The sequence below is a fragment of the Calypte anna genome, chromosome 1 (assembly GCF_003957555.1).
Source record: "Calypte anna isolate BGI_N300 chromosome 1, bCalAnn1_v1.p, whole genome shotgun sequence".
In the NCBI taxonomy this organism is placed as follows: Eukaryota; Metazoa; Chordata; class Aves; order Apodiformes; family Trochilidae; genus Calypte; species Calypte anna.
Window position 1 is genome coordinate 163,806,382 of NC_044244.1, and position 25,516 is coordinate 163,831,897.

Consider the following 25,516-nt stretch of genomic DNA (forward strand, 5'->3'; position numbering starts at 1 on the left):
AAAATTAGGTTCTTGAAAATGCCACGAAGTAACCTGTACACACTGAATAAATATTATATATCAAAAGTGATGAAAAACTGGCATCTTGACAATTTCTGTATGTCTTATTTAAATAAAGCATAACATTTTTTTGCATCTAGGGTCTGGGTAAAAATATCATCAAACTATTAAAAGTAGTTAATGATTGGTATACTTCCGTGTGAACGTAGGATAAGTATTCCATCAATTACAATAGTCTAAATAGAAAAATTACTTTTCTTGAGAATTGTTTTCTTCTTTCTTTTTAGTTTCTTCTATTATTTCCATTTTTTATGGTATATACCTTAGTATAAAGAATACCTACTTTTTAAATAATTAAAACAGCAAACACAGGTTATCTGTACTTTATTCTCTATGAAAAAGGCATGGCTAACAATAGGAGGAGGTAATTTTTGACTCTATGCTGATAATATTGTGACTTTTAATTTGTATTCACAGTAAAGTATATTGAAAATTGGTGTATGCCGTAACATCTATATATGGTTCTTGATATCAGAATTTAATCTAAAGTATTTTTGACAATGTTTGAGTCTTTTCATGTTTGCTTTTGGAGGAAACAAGGATAAGAGAAGTTGAAGAACCAAATGTGAGGTTAGGAGTAAAGTCCTACAAGAGGTCAATGATGGTAGCAGCTGCTGTGATTGAGTGAAAGTCAGTGTAGTACAATAAAAGTGATAATGATCACACCATTCTCTATGATGTATACCAAGGCATACTGTTATACAGGATGGCATGTCCTATATATTAGTTTTTTTCTATATATCATTTAAGTGCAAAAATTTGTATATTTTATGTATTTATAGAAGGTACATTAGATGTTATAATATTCTTTCTAGAAATCTCTTGCCTTTATTGTTTTATCTGTCTAGCATTAAATTTTGTTCAACATATCCTAATGTTGCATTTTCTGAAGTTGGAAATTTGTCCTTAATCCTACTCTTTTGTTGTGCTTAAGAAGTAAAACATGGCCCTCCTCCTTCTTTCTCTCCCACCCTCCCACTTTCTTCAGTTAGAATTGAATCTAGTTCTTAAAGATGTGAAACTCCAAGAATCATGTTGTAATTTAGTCATTGACTAATTATTAGAACATTTTGTTGGGCTTAATCAAAATTCTTTCTCCTGCTTATTCTCTGTTTGATATTGAAAATGTTTCATCTCTAGCAGTTCAAAAGCTTTTTCAGAACACCATAAAGCTGCTTTGATTTCAGCTTCTGCTTCAGGTGGTGGGGTTTTTTTGTGGGTTTTTTTGTTTGTTTTTGTTGTTGTTGTTGTTGCTGACTAAATTCTGGACATCTTCATAATTAATAAATGTAGTCTTTTTTCCAAAAATATTTCCCAAATGTAATAATGGTAAGGATATATATGACTTCTGTCATATATTCTTCAGCTGAAAGTTAGACTTACCATGTCCAAATCAAGCACAATAAAATGTAATTTTGCATTATTGTATTAAGCATCATGATCCATGCATTTTTTATTCTTCTTTTTTTTCCCCTTATTTATGCATGGACATTCTATTGAAACAGTCTACTCCTATAATTTACTCTTTCTTTGGTTTATTTAGACCTTTGCTTAAGTCTAACATTTTTTATTTGCTGGATTTAGTTTCTTGATAAACTACATTGTCCTTACTTTCCATACTATAAAATATTGTAAAACAAGTAATTGAAGTCCTTAGAATCAAAGTAGGCTTTCAGTTCTTAAAATAGTAACAATTTTTATGCTACAACTAAATGGTCATAAAAAACTATCTAGCTCTTTTTATGCTTTAGAAAAAAGGTTTGTTAAATGCTGAAGTACCATAAAATGACAGCTGTTACAAGACTTGAGAGAAGGAGGAAATATTAAAAGCAGTAACACTAAACTAAATATTCAAGCTGCTTTTTAAAAACTTAGATACTCTGGATACATGTGTTCTTTAGTTACAAATCTAGTATTCTCATACGTTAGCAAGAGGAATGTCCATGCTGTCATCTAAGGGTGCTATGGGAACTTGAATAAATGTCTGGGACTAATTTTGAACTAATACAGGCTCTGAGTATGGCAGAGAGCCACTGAGTTGATTACTGATTTAAGGATATTTTTGGGGTACTACTTAAAGAGTCAAATTCTTTCATCTTAAATTAGGGAAATATGTTAAGCAAAATACAGCTGTCACTTTTTATTTCTCTGACTTCAAAAAGATAAACTGTATAACCCTAGCTGGCTAAATTTTATGTATTTTTAGAAGAAATCGTGTAAATTTAGAAGAAATTAGAATATTTTTTGGATGAAATTAATGGGTTTTTTCTGTAGTTGTCTTTTTTTTTTTTTTTTAAGGATTTTTTGATAGAGATCTTCTTCACTAGCCTAAGTAAATTCTCATCTGTTGATTATATCTTACCAAAGCTATTTACTTACGGAGTTTTAAAACAGACTTGTCTATATTTTCTGTTGAGTAATGGGGATATTCTACCTTTAGACTTTCTAATGGTCTCTTGAAATGCGGTTGTAGATCTTGGGATAGGTTTTTTTGCTGGACTTCATTCAGTGTTAGATGGGTTGAATCTTTATTTCAGTTTAAAAGAGTGATTAATCCGTAGACCAGGGAGTTTTTCAAAAAGGAACAAAAATCACGGAATCACAGAGTATTAGGGGTTGGAAGGGACCTCTGGAGACCACCTAGTCTGATCACCCTGCCAGAGCATGTTCAACCTAGAGTTGGACTTGCTGTCTTAGTAAGATGGAAGCTTAGGCACAGTGTTGTGAAAGAAAGCAGGCTGGAGGGACCCTGACTATTGCCTGGTAGTAATTGTCTTGAGAAGGGACAGAACTGAGCTACTGACTGAAATTATATACAAAAATATATGAAATTAAATGTCTGAGAAGCTCTCTACTTCCAGAACCTAAGAATAGCAATTTTTAACCAACCTAGCTGATAGTAGTTAGAGTGGGATTCCGGTGTCTGACTGTAGTTGTCTATATTTAAATACAGGTGTCTAAGTGTTCAGGAAGCTCCAGGAAGTTCAAGGAATTTTCACATGATCAGATGAATGTGATGTGTAGATGCCTTTATCTCGTGTTCATAAGATACTCACTTGTATAAATGCCCAAGCTTCCCCTATGGACTCCTGCATTCAGTAAAAACTGAGTCCCACCTCTGAGTTCCTACTTCTGGCAAGTTTTCAGGCTAAGTCTAATGGCATTAAGTTTTTGTTTTGAAATACTAGGAAATAAATTATCCATTTTCAAAGATGCTATGTTGCGCTTGAAATTCTTAGTCTGCCTTCTCTATTCTATTTGCTTCTTGGTGTACTGTTTGCATAATGCCTATCATGCATTATATATTTTTAATGGTGTTTTAAGAAAAGACTACAGAAATGTTTGCAGAATAAGCAAAAGATGCTAGCTAGTAGTATTAAATAACCTTTTTCTCTCACAGTTACATTCATTTGTGTGTTAGCAAATTTACATTCATCTGTCTTCAGGAAGAAGTCTGTCTTTGGAGTAGGTGGCAATAAAGCATAAGTAATAGCATTTGCTGACAATAATACAAGAATCAGAATCTGAGATTTTAAAGCCTATTTTATCTTTCTTAATAGAATTTAATAAAACATCTTCCTGAACAAGAACAATTGAATGCATTGTCCAAGTTCAAGAGCGAGTATAATAATTTGTCTGAGCCGGAGCAGTTTGGAGTTGTGGTAAGTTCTGTTTTGTTATAACTTTCTTTTTTTGTCCTTTCCTGAAATACAGTTTTAACATAATATTATAGAAACTATACCTGCTTCCTAAATGTGAAGAGGCTTCAGAATGAGAGAAGAGTACAAATGCTGCCTTTTAATTGGACTTTTAGTGGACATACCTGTCAATCTAGAAGACCTGATTGTTGGAATTTTACAGTTGGAATTATTTGGAATTCTCTTGGGATATATAGAACTATTTTTAAACTTTTCATAGCTATAATAGTTTGCTTTTAATTTTGTTTACATTAATAAATCTTAAGTTTTTCACTGAAGTTTTCTACACTGAATTTTTTTCTTTTTGGTCTCCATATAAATGAGAATACTGTAGTTATCACTATGTTAACCTATACTGCCTCCTTCCTCCTATTTGTTGTGATATGTTCTATCACCAATATTTGAAGTCACCTTTTCTCTTCCGAGATGGAAGATATGTTTACATTTTCCAGGCTGAACTAGCAAAGCAAGACTGGAAGAGAGAAAAGAAAATACTGCTACTAGTTCAGTGCTGGCAGTTGATGCTTTTTGTGGAAATATAGTTTGGAGATATTTTTACGTAACTTTTACATAATAATGCATAATTTTTAACGATTTCATAAAAAAACCCCACCATAGAGTAAGGCTATTTCTTTTACTGGGTGCATGTATCTATATAAATCTTTTTATTTTATTTTTATTTCAGTTTTTTTTTTATTATTTTATTTTTATTCTTTCCTTCATCTGGGAGGATTTCCTTGGAAAGAAATAATTATTTAGGTCTATCTCTTGACTTGAGGAAAAGAAGTATCATGTCATTGTAGACACTTTCTTGTGGTAGTTTTCTGCATATAATTGTATTTAAGTATTGGAACAGCTGGAGTTTGGTGTTGGGGTATAAAGGCAGTGATCACTATTCTAAACCAATTAAAGAATGTTGATCTGTCAGGAGACACTGCTGCAATAATTTGATGCCAGTCACAGATGTGACACAGGCAGTTTTCTCTAATCATAGGTACCTGTATAACAAAACTAACTCTGAAATGGTGTTTTTGCTGAAAGCTGTTTCTACTGTTCCTTTATGATCCATGTTACTACGAGTAGCAACCATCATACATCTAATGTAAAGCTGGTTTCTGTGTTCCTAGGAGTCTTTTAACTACACTCTGAGAGCAAGAAAAAAAAACCCACACCATCATCACTGTTTGCTTTTATTTATTTTCCAAGGTTTTCTTGTAAAGTTTTCTGATTGAAGCTAAATTACCAATATCTCGTGGTTAAATTTCTTAGTTACAAAAGGTAATAAAATATTTTGCTTTTTATTTCTTGTTGAAGTTTTATCAGACGTTCAAGGGATCTTTATATCGTTCATCCCTATCTTTAATTTACTTATCTCAAAGGGTCAACGAATAGGTCTATGAGATTCTTTAAAAGAAGTATCCACCCTTAGCAACAGCAACAGAACTGTCAAAACATACTTTATTGTTTTATGAGATGTGAAACTAATGTTTTCAGCACCTCTGTTGCTTGCAAAGGACATGTGGTCTGAAGAAAGAGTAATTATTACTTTTTCACTTCCTTTCTTATACTATTTGTTTATACAATTTAAAAAATAGCCATAGTTTCAAAAGGGTGCATTTTATAATTGTAAGCTTTAGGTTCCTTTTAAGCCTAGTTTAAATTACATAGCTTTACAAAGAGACATACAGGTAGCAGTTATTCAACCTTTTAATGGTGAGAATTGGGAGGAATTCTCCCAGTGAACTGTGGTAATGATTTGAACCAGTTCTCCATCTGCAAATTGTGGTTTAAATTTATAATTTTATAAGTGAGAGTTCCTACATTTGTTTACTCAATTATGGTAATCAACATAACAGTTAAGATACATCAATATATTAATGTATCTTAAAATACAAAAAAAGCAAAACCAGAAGCAGAAATAACAACAAAACCACGAACAGAAGTAACAACAAAAAAACCCCAAACATCAAAAAAATCACTTTACAATTTTCAAAAGTAATTTACAATTCCTCAAATTGTACCTTCTGACTAATCAAATTCTCTTTAGATTTCCTATGGCACTAGGCTGTGAAAGTTTTTTTCTCACTTGCAAACGTGGACTAATACTGCAGCTGATATATCAGAGGTATTAATGTAGCATTCTTGGAATGTATAACCAAATCTTTGATGTGGGAGGCTTCTTGTCTGATTTAAGAATTAGCTCCTTCTTTGCACTTTCATTTTCCCTCCACAAATTTCTTCAAAACCCTGTAGGGTGAAACAGCTATGATATATTCTCCAAATGTCTTCTTTGTTCTTGAAATAAGTCATCATCTTGAATGCCATTAAAGAATCTGATTAAACTAGATATCAGATGTACTAAGTTTAGTCTGGAGTCTCATTTGTTCAAAATTTCAGCAATATATTCTAAAACATACATATCCTAAGAAGATAGTTCTTCACAGGCCCACATCTCAATTAGTATATGAGATGGATGGTCCCTAGGAATGATCTATGTAATGAAATAATCTATGTAATAAAGAAAAGCTGCTGGTAATGTTCCTCTTTAATCCATTTGATCTAGAAGTTAAAATGTTTGAGAGTTGATAAAAGACAAAAGGGAAGAAAAAAAACTTTATTAGGAAGAGTGAGTATGATAAAGAAAACAAGACCACATCTTACATTTTTACTTCTACCATAGTCTTTTAATATAAATCTGGCTGTCCCAGACATTTAGATGACACTGTGATTAAAGAACACAGAAAAAGAGGAGAAAGCTTTTAATGGAATATTTCATGAAGACTTTTTTAGGCTTCTTCCTTTTTTCTTTTTCTATTCTCTTTTTCATTTTTTCTTATGTATTAGCGTTACTGAGAAAAATTCTAGTCTCCTATGCTGGATAAAGTAGACCAAGCACAGTGCTTTTCATACCTTGTTTCAAACTGTGTATGCTAGAATGGCAGAGATAAGCCTATGTTTAAATCTCAGCAGTTCCATTTAAGTCTGATACATTATGGCAAAATGTCAGTAAAGGTGGATTTACAGCAGTCAGTTTGACCATGAACTGGATTGTCTGAGGAGTAGACACCTAGTTGACTGTGTCAAATCATTCAAAGAGTAATATCTAACTGACTCTTTGGAGAAGTACTTACATAGGCCAATTAGACACTCTTATGCATTTTCATTGAATTAGTAAAATAAAAAATTAAGTTGCAAACATTTCTTTTTTTGCTTTATTATCTAGAATAAACATTGGTTCGAAAAAAGATGTATAAAATTAAATCCACATAGGTCAAAGCTTGCTTTGCTGTTTTTATTTCCTATTTGAATCTGCCTCAACTGACAAGTCTGTCTTTTGTTCTTTAAAATGTCAGAGTTACCACAATTGTACATACTAACAACAGTAATAAATTTGAAATTTAGTGTGTCATCAGGATTCCTCTAATACTTAATACAGGATGCTTTCTAAGATGTGTTTGTTTTCATTTTCACTGTCATCAGACCATCATAACAAGCATTATTTTGTATTTTAAAGACTAATCTCTAGATTTTATTCTTTCAGAGAGAACTTTTATCTAAGTTTTAATACCATAGCAGCAGTTTTAATACCATATTGTTTTCTCTAATACTAACAGTATCCTCACTATTGTACAATTGTAGAATTGGCTGCCTTGATGAGTTTTGTCTAAAAAGATACTTGAGTTGTCAAGCAAAAAGGTGGCTGCAGCAAACCTTCCTGGTATCACAATAGTATACTATTTTTTAACTCTTCTGTTGAGTAAAATTTCTGTACATTCTCTTAATTCAACCACCTGAATCTTTTAATTACTCCCCTTTCAGCACTACCTGTTTGTTACTTCATACATGAGGTTATATTTTAAAGTACCCCTGATTCACAATTTTTGTAAATCTTATGCAATGATTCATTTTATTGTACTATCCTTTTGCTGTGTCTTTTGAAATCTGGTAGTATTAAAGCATAAATAAATTTTAAATGATCTTGTGTTTTAAGACATTGATTTGTATTGATGAATGGGATGCATTATTATTTGTGGGCATTTTTAGCTGGTAGCTATTTCTTTCAGATGTACCAGTTCAATTAGATGGGATGTCAGTCTAATGAGAAGAACTAGACCAGTTGTACTAGAGGTGAAATTTTACTGAGTGTGGTGCAACTGATAAACTTGTCTTTTAAAACTGAGACAATGTGATAACTCAGAAAAACTCTCCATTAAGCAGTAAGTTCTTATATCTCAAGAGCTGGTGAAGTTCCTTTTCTGAAGGAACAACTAGGTTCTCACTGAGCAGTGAAAGGATGAGCTTTCCTTAGTTTTCCATGACAGCATTAAAAAAAGCCCTGTCAAAACCAAACCCTAATACTACATGTAATCTTTCTAATGTCACACTTTTCCTATCATCTAGCAGAGCTGACTTTGGAGAACATGCTGTATTGAGCTGACATGGAATATTTTCATTTCTCTTGAAGAGGGGAAGTTTTGCATAAATCAGTTAAACTCTTTGTATATGGAATTTTACACATGGGCTTTTCATCAAGGTTGTTTAGTCTCCATCGGCCTCTCTTGTATCTTTTTTGTTTTATTCTGGCTATGTGGTGGGCTAAGGTTTTCTGTTTGCTTTAAGAACCACTATTGACAAAAGTATCATTCTTCTCACTATGGCTTTTGAAGTTTTTATCCTGAGATTGTGGGTTTATGCCTCATTTTTTGCTAATCTTTTCAAATAAGGAGAGTCAAACAGACGCGATGCATGACAGAATAAAAGATTTATTTTGTAGGTGAGTAGTGTCTTATAAATATGGTATTTCAGAAAATTTGGAGCCTCCATGTTAATTTGCTCTAAGGATTTGCTTGAAGGAAAAGACTAAACTATTTGACTCTTAAGGAAGAGCCTAAGGAGGGAATAAACTGCTAAACACTACTTGTATGGTAATATAAAAAATAATAATAATGGAAACCTTATATTCTTCTAGCTTACCTCAAAGTCAAGATTTGATGTTCTGAAAGAAGCAGCTCAACACTTGCTGAGATACTGTCATGCTGTGACTATTACAGCATTGTATGTTTTACTTTAACCAACGTTAAAAAAACTTCTGTTGTTGGCTTAAAGACATTGAGGGCATGACTCTAAGCTGTTCAGGTTCCCTTCATGAGTGTGGCTTGGGGTTCTTTTTTAAGGTGACTCTACAGGTTGCTTTTGTGGTTTCTGCAATTATCCTTTTTTTAAGTTACATTGCACTTTCATTTTTTCTGTTCATTCAGCAGTAAGTACAAAATAAATCCTTTACTACCCTTATCTTCTTTTCCAGATTTTAAGTTTTCCTTAGATAAACTACTTTATTTTCTTATATGTCCTTACATCCATTTAATCCACACTGATGTATCAGAACACAGATATTATCTCCTATTACTGTGGAGTTTGGTTTTGGGGTTTTAGTTTTGGTTTGTGTGGAGCCATGAACTATTTTATGAAAACTATGTTAAATCTGTTCATCTTATTCAGTGCTTTAACTTAGTTTTGCAGTACTGTCTTAGGTTGATGTAGTTTTGAATTCTGTATTTATTTCATATTCTTTATGAAGTATGCTTATGCTTACCAAAATTCCAATATGCAATTCCATTTTGTTTCAGTATAATTCATGTTTTACATAAAGTTCTTGGTTTACATAGAGTACTGAACTTTGTCCTAAACTTATTTAGCCATCATATTCTTTTCTTGGAAGTTTCATTCATCATGATTCATACTGAGCAATATGTTCTAAAAACTGTGATGAAGACTATCTTTGTATTTATAAATGACTAGTCATATTACACCACATTTGTAATATGAGACTCATCTGTTATGAATGGGGTTCCATCTAGATGATCAGCTTGGAAGGTGACTGTTGACAGAAGGTTGGTTTTTTTGCTGTTGATTTGTTTATTTGTTGGGGTTTATTTAAGTTTAGTTTTTTCCTCTGATGCTTTCTCCAGTGGACAGTATAAGTATTATGTTCTTTTAGGACTTAGAACATTTAACAATGTTGATTTGTTTTGCAGGTGGTTCTTTCCTACTGAGAAAAAAGTACTGGTTTACAGAATACTTTTTTCTACTTTTGGGTGTAGGCTATTATGTGTCAAATAAAAAAATATTTAGGGAAAATAAAACAATAGTTTGAGTTGTAAGAGACCTCCAAAGCACATCTTATACAACCAATCAGATAATTTAGTAATGTCAGTCTCATTTGTTTTCAGTGAAGGTGATAAAATAGTTACTAGTTAGATTTCTTAATCATGACTGAATTTTTAAATGAGGTAATCTGTTTAATGAATTTTCACTGATGAAGTATTACCATACCACTGTTCAAGCCTTGCTTCTGAGTACAGGTGTGCATTTGGCTTTCATCTCAAACAAAGCCCAATGTGTTTGCCATCAACAGAAATGCTTTGCATTTCAGACATCTTTCTCCAAAGGCTTTTATTCCTGCGAAGTCTTATCCTGCCGTAGAATATTTCATTGTACCTACTGTATTTTATTCAGCATATTTCTTGGATTCTTTCACATAAGAAATACACTGAACTATTTTGCTGACATTTATTGGGAAAATAAGAAATAGTTCTTGAAGTATAGTGATTAAGTGTCACAAACAAAATGACAGAACACTGGAGAGTTGTTGCACATTACTTTTTTAATTTATCTGTGATTCTTCCTTTATTTTAGTTCTTGTGGACAAGGACTGATTTGGTTTTTTTAAGGTTTTGAAAATTTTAAGGTGATAATTCACATAACAAAATTCTAAGTTTTTTGAGTCTTTTAGTGAAAGGAGAGTTGTAATCACACTAATAATAGATTAGAAATAAATTTTGGGATGTCAAGAAACAGTTTGAATTTTTTTAGAAGAAAAATTACTAAATAACAATAAAGATTGCTGAAATAAACAGACTTCAGAAATAAGTTTCAGTATGTTTTCAGTACAGTCTTTTTTGAACTTCATATTTTTTGTTAGGGCAGAGGAGGGTGTGCAGTCTAGAATAATAGAACGGTCCTGTTTCCAACCCCCTGCATGGGCAAGGGCACCACCCAACAGACCAGGCTGCTCAAAGCCCCATCCAACCTGGCCTTAGCACTATGAGGGAGGGGGCCATCCACAACTTCTCTGCGCAGCCTGTTTCAGTGTCTCATCACCCTCACACTAAAGAATTTCTTCCTAATATCTAATCTAAATCCTCCTCTCTTCAACCTTAAAGGCATAGCACCTTGTTCTGTCACTACACACCCTTGTAAGAAGTCCCTCCCCAGCTTTCCTGTAGGCCTCCACGAGGAACTGAAAGGCTGCTGTAAGCTCTCCCCAGAGCCTTCTCCAGGCTGAATGGCCCCAACTGTCTCAGCCTGTTCTTACAGGACGGGTGCTCCAGCCCTCTGATCAACACTGTGGCCCTATTTTCTGGACTTGTTCCAACAGCTCTGTGTCCTTCCTGTGTTGGGGCCTCTAGAGCTGGTCATAGTATGCCAGGTGGGATCTGCCAAGAGTAGAGTAGATGGGGAGAATGACCTTCCTTGACCTGCTGCTAGCCACATTTCTTTTGATGCAGCCCACAATATGGTTGGCTTTCTGCACTGCAAGTATACATTGCTGGCTCATATTGAGCTTTGCGTTGTCTAAGACCCCCAAGTCCTTTTCCTGAGGTCTATTGTCAATCCATTCTTCACTCAACCTGTAATTGTGCTTGGTATTGCCCCAGCTGGGTGCAGGACCTTGCACTTGGCCTTGTTTAACTTCATGTAGTTTGCCAAAGACCACCTCTCAAGATTTCCAAGGTCCCTCTGGATGGGCCTCCCAGCTTGGTGTCATCAGCAAACTTGCTGAGGATGCACTCAATCCCACTCTCCATGTCACTGACAAATATGTTCAACAGCACTGAGCTTAGTACGGATTCTTGGAGAGTGCAACTCATTATTGATGTGGATATTGAGCTTGTCCTAGTTTGAGCCAGAACAGAGCCAATTTTGTTTCTAGTTATTTCAATTTGTGGTGAATGCTCTTCTAAGTAGCTGCACTTGCTGATATTAATAGAATGTTTTCCAGTCAGTGTTTGCTTGTAGGACTGATAACACTTGATATTTACAGTTACTGCTAGAGAATGGTATGTAGAACCAAAGCCACTGCTTCATTCTGAAAAAGCATCTTATGCTCTGGAAAGAAAAAGAGAGTAAATGGGTTGTACCTGTCATCCTCCCTTGGGGAGGAGTGGAGCAGACAGGTGAGCAAAGTTGACCAAATGAAGTATTCTTTACTCATAAATGTCATACTCGGTATAAATTTGAGGGATCATGGATGGTCAAGATTGCTTTGTCCATGTCCAGCTTGCTGGAAGGATTCCATCTGTTTGTCTGCCTTTGATCCTGATTCATGCATCCTTGAATTTGTGTGTTCCTCCATCCATCGCCCATCTACTTCTGACAGGAGTCCAGCCTGTAGGGCTGCCATATGGAATCAGTGGTGACAGGAGCATTACTGGGACAGATGGGATGTTATATTACTTTTGTATATATTTGTACATATTTCACTATTTTCCTTTTAATCACTGTTTCATTAAAGCTGTATAGTTCAGTTTCCAACCTGTAAGTCTCTCTCCCATATTCTCTCTTTTCCCTATAGGGGAAGGGAGAAGTTCTAATAGAGAGTTTATGCCATTTGTTTAATTTCTGGCCCAGCATTAAACTGTGACAGCCATTGGCCACAACTTTTTGAGTACAACTATCCAGCCAACTGCTTATCCACCAAATGGCCCATGCATCAAATCCATTATTTCTATATGAGAGGAAGCAAAATAATGGTAGATTAAAACAGCTTTTTGCTTGAGACGATTCAGAGAATCAGCATAACTTTTACCTTATATATGAGGTCTTGAAATATTCCTTTTGATCTCCATATGTTTGATGTCTCTATATTCTTTTTGATCTCTAAATGTTGTTTCACGTATGCAGTCCTTCTTGTCCTTGCTGACCTTTTATTTTTTTAAGCTAAATTCATTCCAGTACCTGAAGGGGGCCTACAGCAAAGCTGCAGAAGGACTTCTTACAAAGGCATGTAGCAATAGGACAAGGAGGAACAGTTTCAAACTGAGAAAAGGTTAGGTTTAGTTTAGATATTCTTTAGTGTGAGACACTGGAAGAGTTTACCCAGGGAAGCTGTGGATGCCTGGAAGTGTTCAAGGTCAATCTGTATGGGCCTTTCATCAAGCTAGTCTAGTGGAAGATGTTTCTGCCCATGCAGGGGGAGTAGAACTAGGTGATCTTTGTCCCTTCCAGCCCAAACCATTCTATGATTCTTTCAGTAATAGTAAGAAAACCCATCTAGATTTCATTCATAATAATATTTTTTTACATTGGTTTTAAATATTATTCAATGTTTTGAAATCAACATACTGAACTGTCTCCTATCCCTCTATGTTTAGTACTTGTTGGGGTGGGAAGCCACTAGATGACATTTAAAGTCTCTATATATTCTAATCAGCTAAAACCCACCAGAGTATGCTTTTAGACATTAAACTTTACCTGTCCATAGTGCTATTTTGTTACAATAACACAGGTACGCTTTTGATCTGTGCAGAACTACACTTTTTCCAAACAACTTCTGGGCACAGTTTAGGAGACATCCAGAGATTTCATGAATTCAGCATCCAGTCAGATAGTTGAGGACTTGCAAATAAGACTCGCAGGTAGTTTTATTAAGGCAAATCATAATGGTTACAGTCCACATCTTCCCTTTTTCATCATGGGGAAGAGAGAGCAGCACATCATAGGGAAATTGGGTACAAACATGTTCCAGCTGTACAGAACTTGAGTGTCTATCAGGCATCCCTGCACTTCTCATGCCTGACATCTCAGACACCACTTTTGTGGGCACAGAGTTGCCTGGCAATGTTTGGTACCATATTAGGTGGCTCAAGGTCTTTCCCCCCCCCCCAAGTTATTTTGGGATGTAGTTTATATAGATGAGTGCCAAAACACAATTGCTTCTTTAGAGAGTTGCATATTTTTACAATAGATGAGGCTTTCTTGGTGCTCCAGCTAAGCATGTTTGTAACTATACTGCCCTACTAAAATCCTAGCAGTGCATATCCGCCTCTCCACTCCCTTGCTGAAACAGCAGTGCTAAGGCCTCAGGCCTGCCCATGCCAGTGTATGTTAGCTGCCTTTTGCAGGAGAAACCATTCCTCAAAGTAGTTCTGTTTTGTTTATGCTACACAGAGGGAGCTGGATCCAGTAGCAAGCACGTAGGCTCATCAGTGCCTGTAATTCTTAGTGAGGTAAAATAGTCCTGTGCATATTTAATATATTAAATTTTTTTATCCATAAATGCAAATCCATATTAAAAATAATTTTGATGTTCTTTATTAACTTTTGATGTTGCTAATGCTTGTCCATTAGTGGATATTTGATCTAAGGTGTAGGCAACTGTACTGGCAGTGTCACACCTGAGAATAGTGTATCAAGAGCCACTTGAGATATCTCCAGCTTTTTTTCTTTTCTTAAAATTTGAGAAATTTGGAAATATGTTCCCATATTGTCTGGAGGTGGAGAAAAGAAAAAAGAAGCAAATTTTTCCTTTATCACTTTTATTTACTAAAAGAGAAATTGAGAGAAATATGAGATATTGTTTCAGAAATAATTAATGCCCAGACCTTGTGAAGTACCTTGATAGCTAACCCAAACAGAATCTGGCAAGCAATCCTCACGTGGCTTCACAGCTTGTTCGTTGATGGATGTGTTTTTAATGAGTTCTTGCCAAATGAAAAGATTTCACTAGAGTAAATTGGAGATTAGAGTGAGATCTGATGAAAGCCTAGTTTGTCTTAAATAATTGAGCAGGCACTTAAAATGATCAATCCCTTATTCAGCTGATGGTTTCACCTGTATATCCTCATTGAGAATATCTCAGAATGTATTAAAGTTTTTCACTATTGTTCTGGAAAATATTATACTATCACTGTATCTGCAGAGGTGTACTCTGCCTTACCTAATCCTTGCTCCTTGGTCACAATCATATCTGGGAACATTTCTGTTTGTTCAAAATCCTGAAGTGCTGAGGTACATCTGTACGGTGAGGTATTTTGATTGTGCTAATTTCTGTCTGTAAACCTTACCTTCTTCTCTTGTCTCCTTCATCTTGAATTCCTGTATCTGTTTCTCTGCCTTGTCAGTGTTCTCTGCCACTAATTCCAGCCTTTCCAGCAGTGCTGTCAAAGATTAACTTTCTGTCAGATGTGACATTTAAAACATCTTTATGACAAATTGCAGTTGAGTTACTTATTTTGTTTAGAGGGTGAACGTCGTTAGCTCCTTTAACATTGGTGTCTTTCAAACCTGGAACCTGGATAGGGTGGAGAACCAGGCCCCAGAAATATCTTTTGCAAGTGGCTATCATGATCCGCATTGATCATAGTGCTTGCAATTGCCATTGGATTGGATTATGTTACTTCCTCTATATCAGTGAAAGATTGTTATGCTGAATCATAAAGGGATGTTCCTGTCAAAGACTAGTACCAGCAGGTCTCACTCTTATCCCTGTTCAGTTCAAGGGAAACTATTAGAGGTATTTAATCTTGTTGGGTCCATAGAGAAGACTATATACTGAATATGAATGTACAAGAGATCCGAGTTTTTTTGAAATGGGTCACGTCTATCACATCAAAGACATCATAATCAGCAGCTATTATCGTCTGTTACCACTTTGTATTTCTTAACGAATCACCTAGCATCACATTCTACTTTTATGTTTGAGTTAGTATGGTGGTTCAACTGATAGAAAGTACTAAGCCTGTTGTCATGGTTTTCAGACATTCCAATCCAAGATCTGATCATCTGTCTGTACCTTCTTAGTCTGTATGCTGTGAGACTCAAAGTGATATTGTAGACTAACTTTTCATTACAGGTAGTAGGCAGAAGATGAGGCATTTTAGAGGTATACTGATCAGATTTTTTCCATCTGGAATACAGCTAGATCTATTTTAGAAACTTTTCTCCATTTGGTTTGATATTACATTATTCTATTTTAAATTCCACAATGATTTGTACCTTTCTGGTATAAATGTATTTATTTTTGCTATCTCACTGAACTAGAGGTTTTACAGAGGATTTTTACCTATATTAAACTCTTGACTTGGTTTCCCATGAGGAAAGCTTTTCAGTCTACTGGCATCTGCTCCATATGTACCTTTTAATGAAAATAGGTTTATTTGACATCTGCTTGGTCTGCTAAAAATAGAAGAATTTGTGCAATTCAGACTCTCTCACTCTTGAATTATTCCTTTTTAGGAAAATACCGTTGTCTAAATTTGACTCCAAGAAACAAAAGCTGTCTGTGTTCCATTCTGATCAAGATGTCAGTAAATATAATTTTATTTTTTCAATAAGACAAAAAAATCACCTCTTTCTTTTCATGCTAGAACCTATCTGTGAATTTCAGCATGAAGACTGTAAACTCAGCTTATTTTGACATCTGTGTTGTAGTCCCAGTTGTCAATTTGGATGTATTTCATAAGACAGGTCACTTCTGGAGTATTACAAAGGAATTTCCCATCTCTGAGACCTGAAGACTGCCCTTTCCAGTCCATATTTGTTGAACTTTATACCATCAAAAACATTACCAGGGATTTTATGGGTTTTTTTATTTTGTTTTATGCACTGTCCATCAGTACATTGTCATCCACAAGACAAGAGAAGACCTTTGTGCACATAGAAGGTTATTGGTAGTTGATGCCCCGGTATCACTTGCAGTACACACCCTTCTCTTGTATCCTGAATATCCTTTAGGGTGGTCTTGGACTTTCAAGAATTGAGTCAGTGGTGTAATTTCAAGCTAATTATATTTAAAGGTGGAGAAACCTTAGCAGGACATGCCCTTTATCAGTGCTAGTATGACTGTCAAGTCATCAGTTCAATTATTTGCATGTACATATTGTAAGTGTAAAGAAATCTTTAGTTCTTGAAAGCAATCTTAATTGTGAGTTGGTGGTTCTTGACTGTATTACAATTTATTTGGGAAAGAGTGTGTTGAAAGTTAAGAAAGAGATACTGTTCCCATATAGCCATAAAACATTTCAACAAAAATCGTGTTTCATTATTGTGGATTGACTTCCAATACACTAAATAACTTTTAGTCTTTCCAGAATTTTGGTGGTCTTGACTAAGATTTGGGTGCATGGACTGCCCATTTCAAAATGAGCAGGGAGTTCTTTTTTCTTCTTCAAATATGATAAAAGGTCTGTTAAGGTATCAGTTCTTTCTTAGTAGATTTTTTTTTCTCCCTTTCAAATGCCAGAGTCTGCACAGAAGTGTTAGGAATTCACACTTTTTACCTATGAAATGTGTAGAATTCACTTGTTGCAGTGATGAAAAACCATATATTTCCCACAGATGATGTCCATTCACTTTATTCTTTTAGTCAGCTTGGCTATAACTGATATTTTACTTTTTCAATGGCAACATTTTCAGGTGGTTTGACAGCCTTGGCACTGTTGATCCCTCTAGAAAGGTATATTGTGAAACTGGAACACTTGCCATGTTTTTCTCTATGAGCTTGTGGTAAGACTGAATCACATTCAGTGATCAAAATATAATGTCAGTGTAACTTCTGAGACATGTTCCTCTACTTGACATCAACAAAGCAGAAAGTAAAATGCAAGAGTACACATTTACCAGATGGCATGCTCTTGCAGGTGCCTGCTGATTTATGCTGTATTTGAGAGAAAATCCTCTCTTTGCTGTAGGATAAAGGGCTGTGAGAGCTACTGCTGGATAGCTTAACTCATCTGTCAATCCCTATTTGGACTTGCACTTAATGAGAATATTCTTGTGGACTATTATTTGAAAAATATTACAATTCATGAGCCAAACACTGAGTTCTCTGACATATTGTCCACTTACTAGCTTTCTATTTCAACTTCTCTTTTAGTTATTTGGATTGTCTGTTTTCAAGTCACGATATTCATCTTAGGTGAATTTTAAGTATTTCCATTTCTATTTCACTGTGAAAGGCCCTTTTAAAATTCAAATTCAAATCCAATTATTCTTGCTTACCTGTTACATTCCTTACCCCACACCTATGGGTGCTGTTCAGTATATGATGAGTACAGAGTACCTGACTACGGTTGCTACTGAGCTAACGTAGAAATTTTATAGAATCGTAGAGTTTTCAGGGTTGGAAGGGACCTTTAAGATCATCTAGTTCCAGCCCCCCTGCCATGGACAGAGATACCTCCTAATAGATCAGGTTGCTCAGGGTCCCGTCCAGCCTGGCCTTAAAAACTTCCATATACATTTTAGTGTTTTTATATACATCTTAGTGTTTTACTTTAGAAGCAGGCTGGAGATAGCCTGTGGACTAAAGCTTAGTAGTGGAGGTGATTTTCAGCCTAGTTTCATCTGAAAGACATCCTGTTTCTGTGTTCTGCTCTGTGATGCAAACTGAAGTGTGGTTATTGGAAAGAATTGCTTACTTTACTACAAGATTGCTTATCTGAACTAAAATGCAAATGGTGTGTTTACTTCAGTGGGACATCATCCAGTGACTGCACTGCCAGGCAGGCATTGCAGAAGTAGCTTGATAGCATAAAATGTTAACTCTGCCTGATTTTATTTGCTTCTGCTGTTACAGCAAAACCAATAAAATAGATTGTAAATTCCATAGTCTTCTGCTTCTATATAAAATACTTTGGATTACACAGCCTTCTGTATCAGTTTAAGATACCTTGTGTGACTTTAGGCTGAAATGGATGAAGTGTCACCATTATCTTCTTCTTTGAGTCTATTGTGGGATAATCAGCACCAAACTACCTGTGAGATTTGCACTGTCAGAGCTATTTTCACACTGACAGACTGCATACCAGTTGAAAAATATTCTGTAAAACCTTAGGTATCACTGTTTTTTGGAGGGAGATATTTCATATTTAAAGACAGATTTTTAAGGCTGCTATAAGAAATCTCTTACTCTATAGCAGAAGTTCCAATGTTATTGCGTCTTTTCTTGCTTTGAAAAGTACTGATAGCTGGAAACCATAATGTGTATTTTTATTGTAAAGAACTAAACAAAACCTTGTTTAGGCTTTCAGGGATTGTCAAGGCAGTGTTGGTTTGAACCTTGCCTTCAAAGGAAAAATAATAGTATGGGGAAAAGGATCTTAGAGAATTCATCAGATTCATGAGAAAACGGGGATAGAGAAGATACTCACAGAAGAATTTAAGACTGGTGTTTCTCAGATGCAAACAGAACCCCAGGGCAGGGAAGGAAAACATAATTCCTGCTGTGGAAGAAGGAAAAGGCAAGGAACATGTAATGCCTGGTAGTGAGAAAAGGAACAAGAATCGAAGACAGAAAGCTACTGAGATTGTACGGATACCAAACCTAAAAAATGTTTGAAGATATCTGTGACAGAGTTGGAAGGATAAGTATCACATTGTAAACCGGGGAGATATAGAGATTTAACTAATTGGATGCACTTGATGTTCCTTGACTTAAAGAAGCATTAACATTTGGAGTCTTGGTTGGGTCTAGTAAATAATGTACAAAATATCTCAGGTGGGAATTTAGTGATAAATTACAGGGGAAGATTATAACTTTTATTGGGAACCCCAAATGGTAAACCATTGAAAAAGCCAGGTCCTTTGTGTATGATCCACAGATGCTACTGTTTTCCTAGGATTCTGTATTACCTAATTTATTGTATACGGTTCAAAACCATACAGGGGTCTGAATAGTTATGTATATTAATTTATGCTATATTTAGTTTTTCATAGCTATATTATGTTTTTCAAAGCTATAGTTTTCCTGCAGGTTTACTATAAACCTTTTACTGAATTCAGCTTTTAAGTCTTTGCATTAGGAAATAAGATATGCTTTGTTTTGGTACATCCTGAGTTACACAAAATTTGTGAACTACTTTTATTCCTTTGCAACTACTGGGTCATAAACTTAGATTGGTTTTATAGGATTTGGTATATGAGTTGACAGATGTGATATATGATGACACTTTATCTTTTATTGCTTACACATACTAGTTATTGGGAAAGGGTGGGGGCAGTTCATATTAGCCATAAGATGGGATTTCAGTTGCTTACCCAAGTGTCTCTCATTCATTCGTTCATTTGCTATCAGTTATAGTAGATATATTGCTTCTTCAAGCCTGTCACACCAATAAATCATTACAGATTGTATGCATTTGTACAGTGCCAAAGTGTAGCATGAATTTTAAAGGAAATCTCCTATTTTCTTTTCAATCAGATGAGCAACGTGAAGAGACTACGGCCACGGCTGAGTGCTATTCTTTTTAAGATCCAGTTTGAGGAGCAGGTGAACAACATCAAACCTGACATCATGGCTGTCAGTGCTGCCTGTGAAGAGATAAAGAAGAGTAAAAGCTTTAGCAAGCTGCTGGAACTAGTATTGTTAATGGGAAACTACATGAATGCAGGTTCTCGGAATGCACAAACCTTTGGATATAATCTCAGCTCTCTATGTAAAGTGAGTTTTGAAATGTCCTTGTTGAATTTACGCTAATTTTTCATTTGTTTTCATTAAATTACTTAAATACTTTATTTTGATGTTTTTCCTGCAGTTAATTCTTAGGTTTTTTGGTTTCGTAATATTTAACAGTAATTGATGATTTGAACAATATAACTAATCTGTGTACAGTCATCTTGAGACTGGCTTAAATTTAAATTTTTGAAAGATTCCATATTGAGATTCAATAATTAAAAAAAGAAAAAGAACCACCAAACTATATAAGGCTATAGAAGGACCATATCACTGTGTTCAAAGAGCTGTAGTCTTATATGTATGAGAACTTCAAAGACACATCTTTGTCACATTTTAATCTGTCTTAATACAGATATTTTTCTGTTTTACATAAATATTTTCCTCATCTAACTCCCTTTCGTTTCATCAGTTCCCTGTTTCTTCTAATTTTCCTTACATTTCCACTCTTTCAGCTTTTACAGAAGATACATACAAGAATTCATGTCTACTTTCCTGAGTGTTAATTTATCATCATTTCTAATCCTAGCTGCTTCCCCTTTATAATGCTGTGGGTTTTTTTCCCCTTTGCCCTGTGTGAGGCCACTGCAGAATCTGCACAGAGACACACGTATGTAATAGCTCTTATGAGAAAGGAATTATTTGCAAGTCTGTACATTGTCTTTGCATTCTCAGCTTCTTTTTTACACAATGGAGAAAATACAATAGATAAACTACATTTTTACATTTAATACATTACTATATTTAATAGATAAACTACTACATTTTAAAAATTATCACCCATACTATGCCAAGTTTAGAAGAATTCTATCTCTATATTTCTGGAGTGTTGAATGCAATACCTACAGAATTATAGGATCACAGGATATTTTGAGTTGGAAGGGACCTTAAAGGTCATCTAGTTTCAACCCCCCAGAATGGATTTGACAACCGGGTTTTAGAGCTAACTAGACTATCCAGTCCAGTGTGTAGCAGGGTAGTGGTCACTAATTCCTAATTCACCTCATCCAATTGTGGCCTCATTTAGGAAGCTCGTGAGTGCCAGACCTTCAATGGTTATGAAATTGTGTCTTACACAGACAGATCACTTTGTCTGGAAACACAGAGGTAAAACTATGTATGTGTAGTTTTTGGGATTTTCTTAACTGTATGTTGTGTGTTGCTCAATGATTAATCTCCTCTGTTCTGAGAATAATAAACTGGTTCACCTATTAAAAATATTAATTCTAAAACAGGAAAAAAGCCATTCAAGGACTCTTCAAAGCCCCAGATTAAAAAGCTGCAAGTTGCAGACTGCTTGGTGGTCTGCACAGCAATTTTCAGTAGGGTTTCTGACTAATTAAAAAATTTTCAGTGACTTCTTGTCCTTGAAAGTTGTTGGTTTCTGTACTATTTGAAGAATATATGATTTATTTGCTCTTCTTCAGTGGTGCCCACCTGTGCACAGGGAGCTATGTGAACTATTCACTTTTCAGAAAAGGATTCCATATCTTGCCTTCTCCCTAAACCATGTAGAACTGAACTGTAATAGTTCAGCATCAGAGAAAATGCATGTATATTCTCAGAAGAGAGATAGGATATTGGTATGCTAATTCTCAGTCATTTATTAAGTACTGATATATTAAAGTTAGTGCATGTTTTTTTATACTGGTTTATTTTTTAAACTAACTTTTGTTGACTACATATATTTTTAACAGTGTCACATTGTAGAAATTCTATGGAAGGTTTCAGTTACTGGGATATTTATCACTGACATTCCCAACACAGTAGAATTAACTTATTTTATAGCATTGCATGCAGTTAATGACAATAGAATATATTTTTTGTTATTTTTATACATTTTCTGATTATTTTGAAAATTGTATTGTATTATTATTAATCCACTTGCCTGAAGTAGAACATAAGAGCTTAGCATATTTCATAAGAGTTTAGCTCATCATATTTAGTAAGATAGTGTCATTTTGATCCTTGAAAATAATCACTGACTTTTGACACTGTGGGAAAAGCAGACAATATACTCTGATTTAATTTTTAAATTAAATCAATAAAATGCCCTTTAAGTATTCTTTGAGGTTATTTTTGGAACCACAAAACAAAACGTGAAAAAAAACATCTTTAAGAAGTTTGCAACTATGGGAAAACTGGCCATGTATTTAAAAAAAAAAAAAAAATAATAATAATAAAAAAAGTGTGTGTATTTTTAAATTGAAATGGATCTTGCTCCCAGTGTTCTGTGTCATGTTTTGAACCCTCTTTGGAAAGGAAGGTAACGTTTTTGGTTTTACCTTATTGCTTCAGCTACACCATTGCTGGTCACTTGTATTTTTCATAGTAACCAAGCTAAGAATCAGTCTTAAAGCTGAGACAAACAAACCTAACCCGAGTTTTCTACTTGCTTAGTGCTAATTTTGGGTTTTCTTCAAAAGACTTATACGAGTTCAACAGTTTATTCTTCCCTATCTTGGGTTCACAATTAGTAATATATATTAATTATCAAAATAGTCAGAAGTAATCTTACTCTCAATGTTTTAACATGCCCTTTTTTCTCTCTAGCTGAAGGACACAAAGTCAGCAGATCAAAAGACAACATTACTCCATTTCCTTGTGGAAGTTTGTGAAGAAAGCTATCAGGATGTCCTGAATTTTGTTGAGGATTTTCAGCATTTAGATAAAGCTAGTAAAGGTTTGTGTAACTAACTAAAAGTTTTCATTCTGTGTGCACTGCAGTGTATTTTATGTGAGATTGTGGGGTTTTTTTATACTAACATTATTTTTAAAATGGACATTAATATTCTATATTTGAACTGTTGCAGGTGATCTTGGAGATAGTATTTATTTTTCAGTCCTCTGTTATTTACTGCAGGATTCCCCATTAAATTTCTTCTAACAGATCTTTAAGACTGACTGTCAGAAACACATTTCTTGTAGAAGTTCTTTTCTATGAACGCATCTTAAAATTATTTCCATCTTTCAAACTTTGATATGGTAAGTAGAGTACAATCACTGTGTCTTTTAATTCAGAAATGTAGACAGGCTGTCACGTAATTTTTAAACTCTTTTCTGAACATGAATCAGAACAGTTTTATCTTTCCCATATGTTTTTTTCATGCAACATTAGCATTTGAGGTCTGGAAAAATACATTCCTCTTTCTACCACTTCATCAGGCAGCACAGAGTATGGTAAATCTCAGTATATGCAGCAGCAGATTTTTTGCAGTAAATTTCTTAATTAAGAGTCCCTTCTCCATATTTTATCACAGTTTAAGTAATTTAAACTGACTAAGCATGGAGTTATAAATTGATGCGGCCTCAGCACTGTCATACTCTTGCAGGAATAGATTGGACGGGCTGTCTCCGTTAATCATTTTTTAGTTTATGTCAGTTTGGAAAATATCACTGTTTATCTCTACTGCTTTGTACAGTGTCACTGTTATGCCTCACTCAGTCTCCCTGCCACAAAATACAGCTCTGCAAAACCTGCTTCTGATCCAGAACTTGAGATAGTGGTCACTTGCATAGCGTTCACTGTCTGTTATCATGGTTCTTACAATTTCCAATTTTATTTGGTGCATTATAACCACTTAGAAGTACAAGTATTTTTAAACAGCTGTCAGAAGCTTCAAGCCTTCCATCTAAGTGTTTGTGACAGTAGTAGAGGGAGTTTCTCCTGTATATAAATTTAGTATTTTATGCATTATTTTCATAGAACCACAGAAAAAGGCTTAGGATGGCTTTAACAAGTTAGCGTGACACTACCTGCAAAAATTCCATTTTGTTTTGAGAAATGACTTCTGTACTGGAAAGTCTGGAGATCCCAAACACTGCAGCTCATGGCTTTTTTTTTTTTTTTTTTAAACCTTTTAACATTTTTGCAGAAAGTGTTTTTTTCATGAAGCTTGTTTATTTAAAATGCACCAACTTATGAAAAGTAAATTTTTAATGAAGTGGGTTTTTTTGCTTGAGTTTACCAGAAGGTCATTTAAAAAAATCTGTGTTTGTGATCAGCCGTATCCAACATACTGGAGTAACATGTTTAGGAAAGCAAGTTGACAAAGAATGGCAGTGAACAATTTACACTGAGACTTCTACAATGAGCTGAGAAACAGCAGATTTTACAAGACACTATTATGGCTGATAAGGAGACTGATAGTAAAAAAAAATCTTCCCTCTTTATGATCATCTGATCAAATAAGCTTATTCCAGAAGCAATACTGGTTGTGGTAGAACAAAGTTTGGATTTTGAAGGCTTAGACTCTCTCCTGCATTTGGCTGAGAGAGCTGGGGTCGTTCATCCTGGAGAAGAGAAGGCTCTGGGGAGACCTGATAGTGACCTAACAGTACCTGAAGACGGCCTATAGGAAAGCTGGGGAGGGACTTCTTACAAGGGATGTGGCGACAGGACAAGGGGTAATGGCTTTAAGCTGGAAGAGGGTAGATTTAGATTAGCTACTAACTACCTTATATATTTTTGGTTTTTATTTTTTACTTGCTCATTCCTGAGAGAGTAGTTTTAAGTTATTTCTGTTTCAAAATAGTGAACATTAAAACACTATCATAATTAGCAACTGGGTTTCTTTTTGTCCTTTTTAGAAAAGACGTTCTTATTCCTTTAATTTCAATAAATATTGTCCAGTATTTGTCACAGAGTAAGATTCTAATCTCAATTCCAGGACTAAAAGCAGTGATAAAGTCTGTTGTGCAGCTAACTTGTATAGTATTTTATAAATGACAAAATAGTCACATTATGTGAATTAAGTATTGCATTGGAAAAATAAATGTTCAGGTTTTTTAAATTTCACTTTGGAAGGCAATCAGCAAGAGGCATGTGACCTGTTCAATTGTGGTTTACTTCAAGGTATTTAATTTGTTTTGCTTTTTTCTGTTATGTGCTGAAGTTTTCGTTTCTACTTTCGTGATACTAGAAGTAGGCTTAATTCACTGTTACGTTACATGAATTAAAGATACCCTTTTTTGCTTTGAAGTATTAGAAATCCAGGTTTTTAAGTACACTTAGATCAGCAGGAGGAACTTTCATTACAGCTAATGAGCTTTCTGATATGACAGTTCCTGAAGACTCATGTAATTAAAGCTGTCTCTTCTTTTAAACATAATGACTTTCTCACTTTTCTATTAGTATTCCAGACAAGAAGTATTTTGGTAATTTAATACACTTTACTATTTTCTTATCTTATGGTATTCTAAAGATTTTATTTATCCTGGCTGCTGTTTTATCCAATTGACCCTC

The 25,516-nt window shown here is 34.7% G+C and overlaps 1 protein-coding gene across 1 annotated transcript in view; it reads left to right on the top strand.

The window, feature by feature from the left end:
• Window positions 1-25,516, top strand: part of DIAPH3 (diaphanous related formin 3) — a 211,428-nt gene that overhangs the window by 96,941 nt on the left and 88,971 nt on the right. The window contains exons 20-22 of the mRNA XM_030453061.1: window positions 3,621-3,722; window positions 20,020-20,259; window positions 22,825-22,954. Coding sequence (XP_030308921.1) covers window positions 3,621-3,722; window positions 20,020-20,259; window positions 22,825-22,954 — 472 coding nt within the window. The remainder of the gene's footprint in view (window positions 1-3,620; window positions 3,723-20,019; window positions 20,260-22,824; window positions 22,955-25,516) is intronic.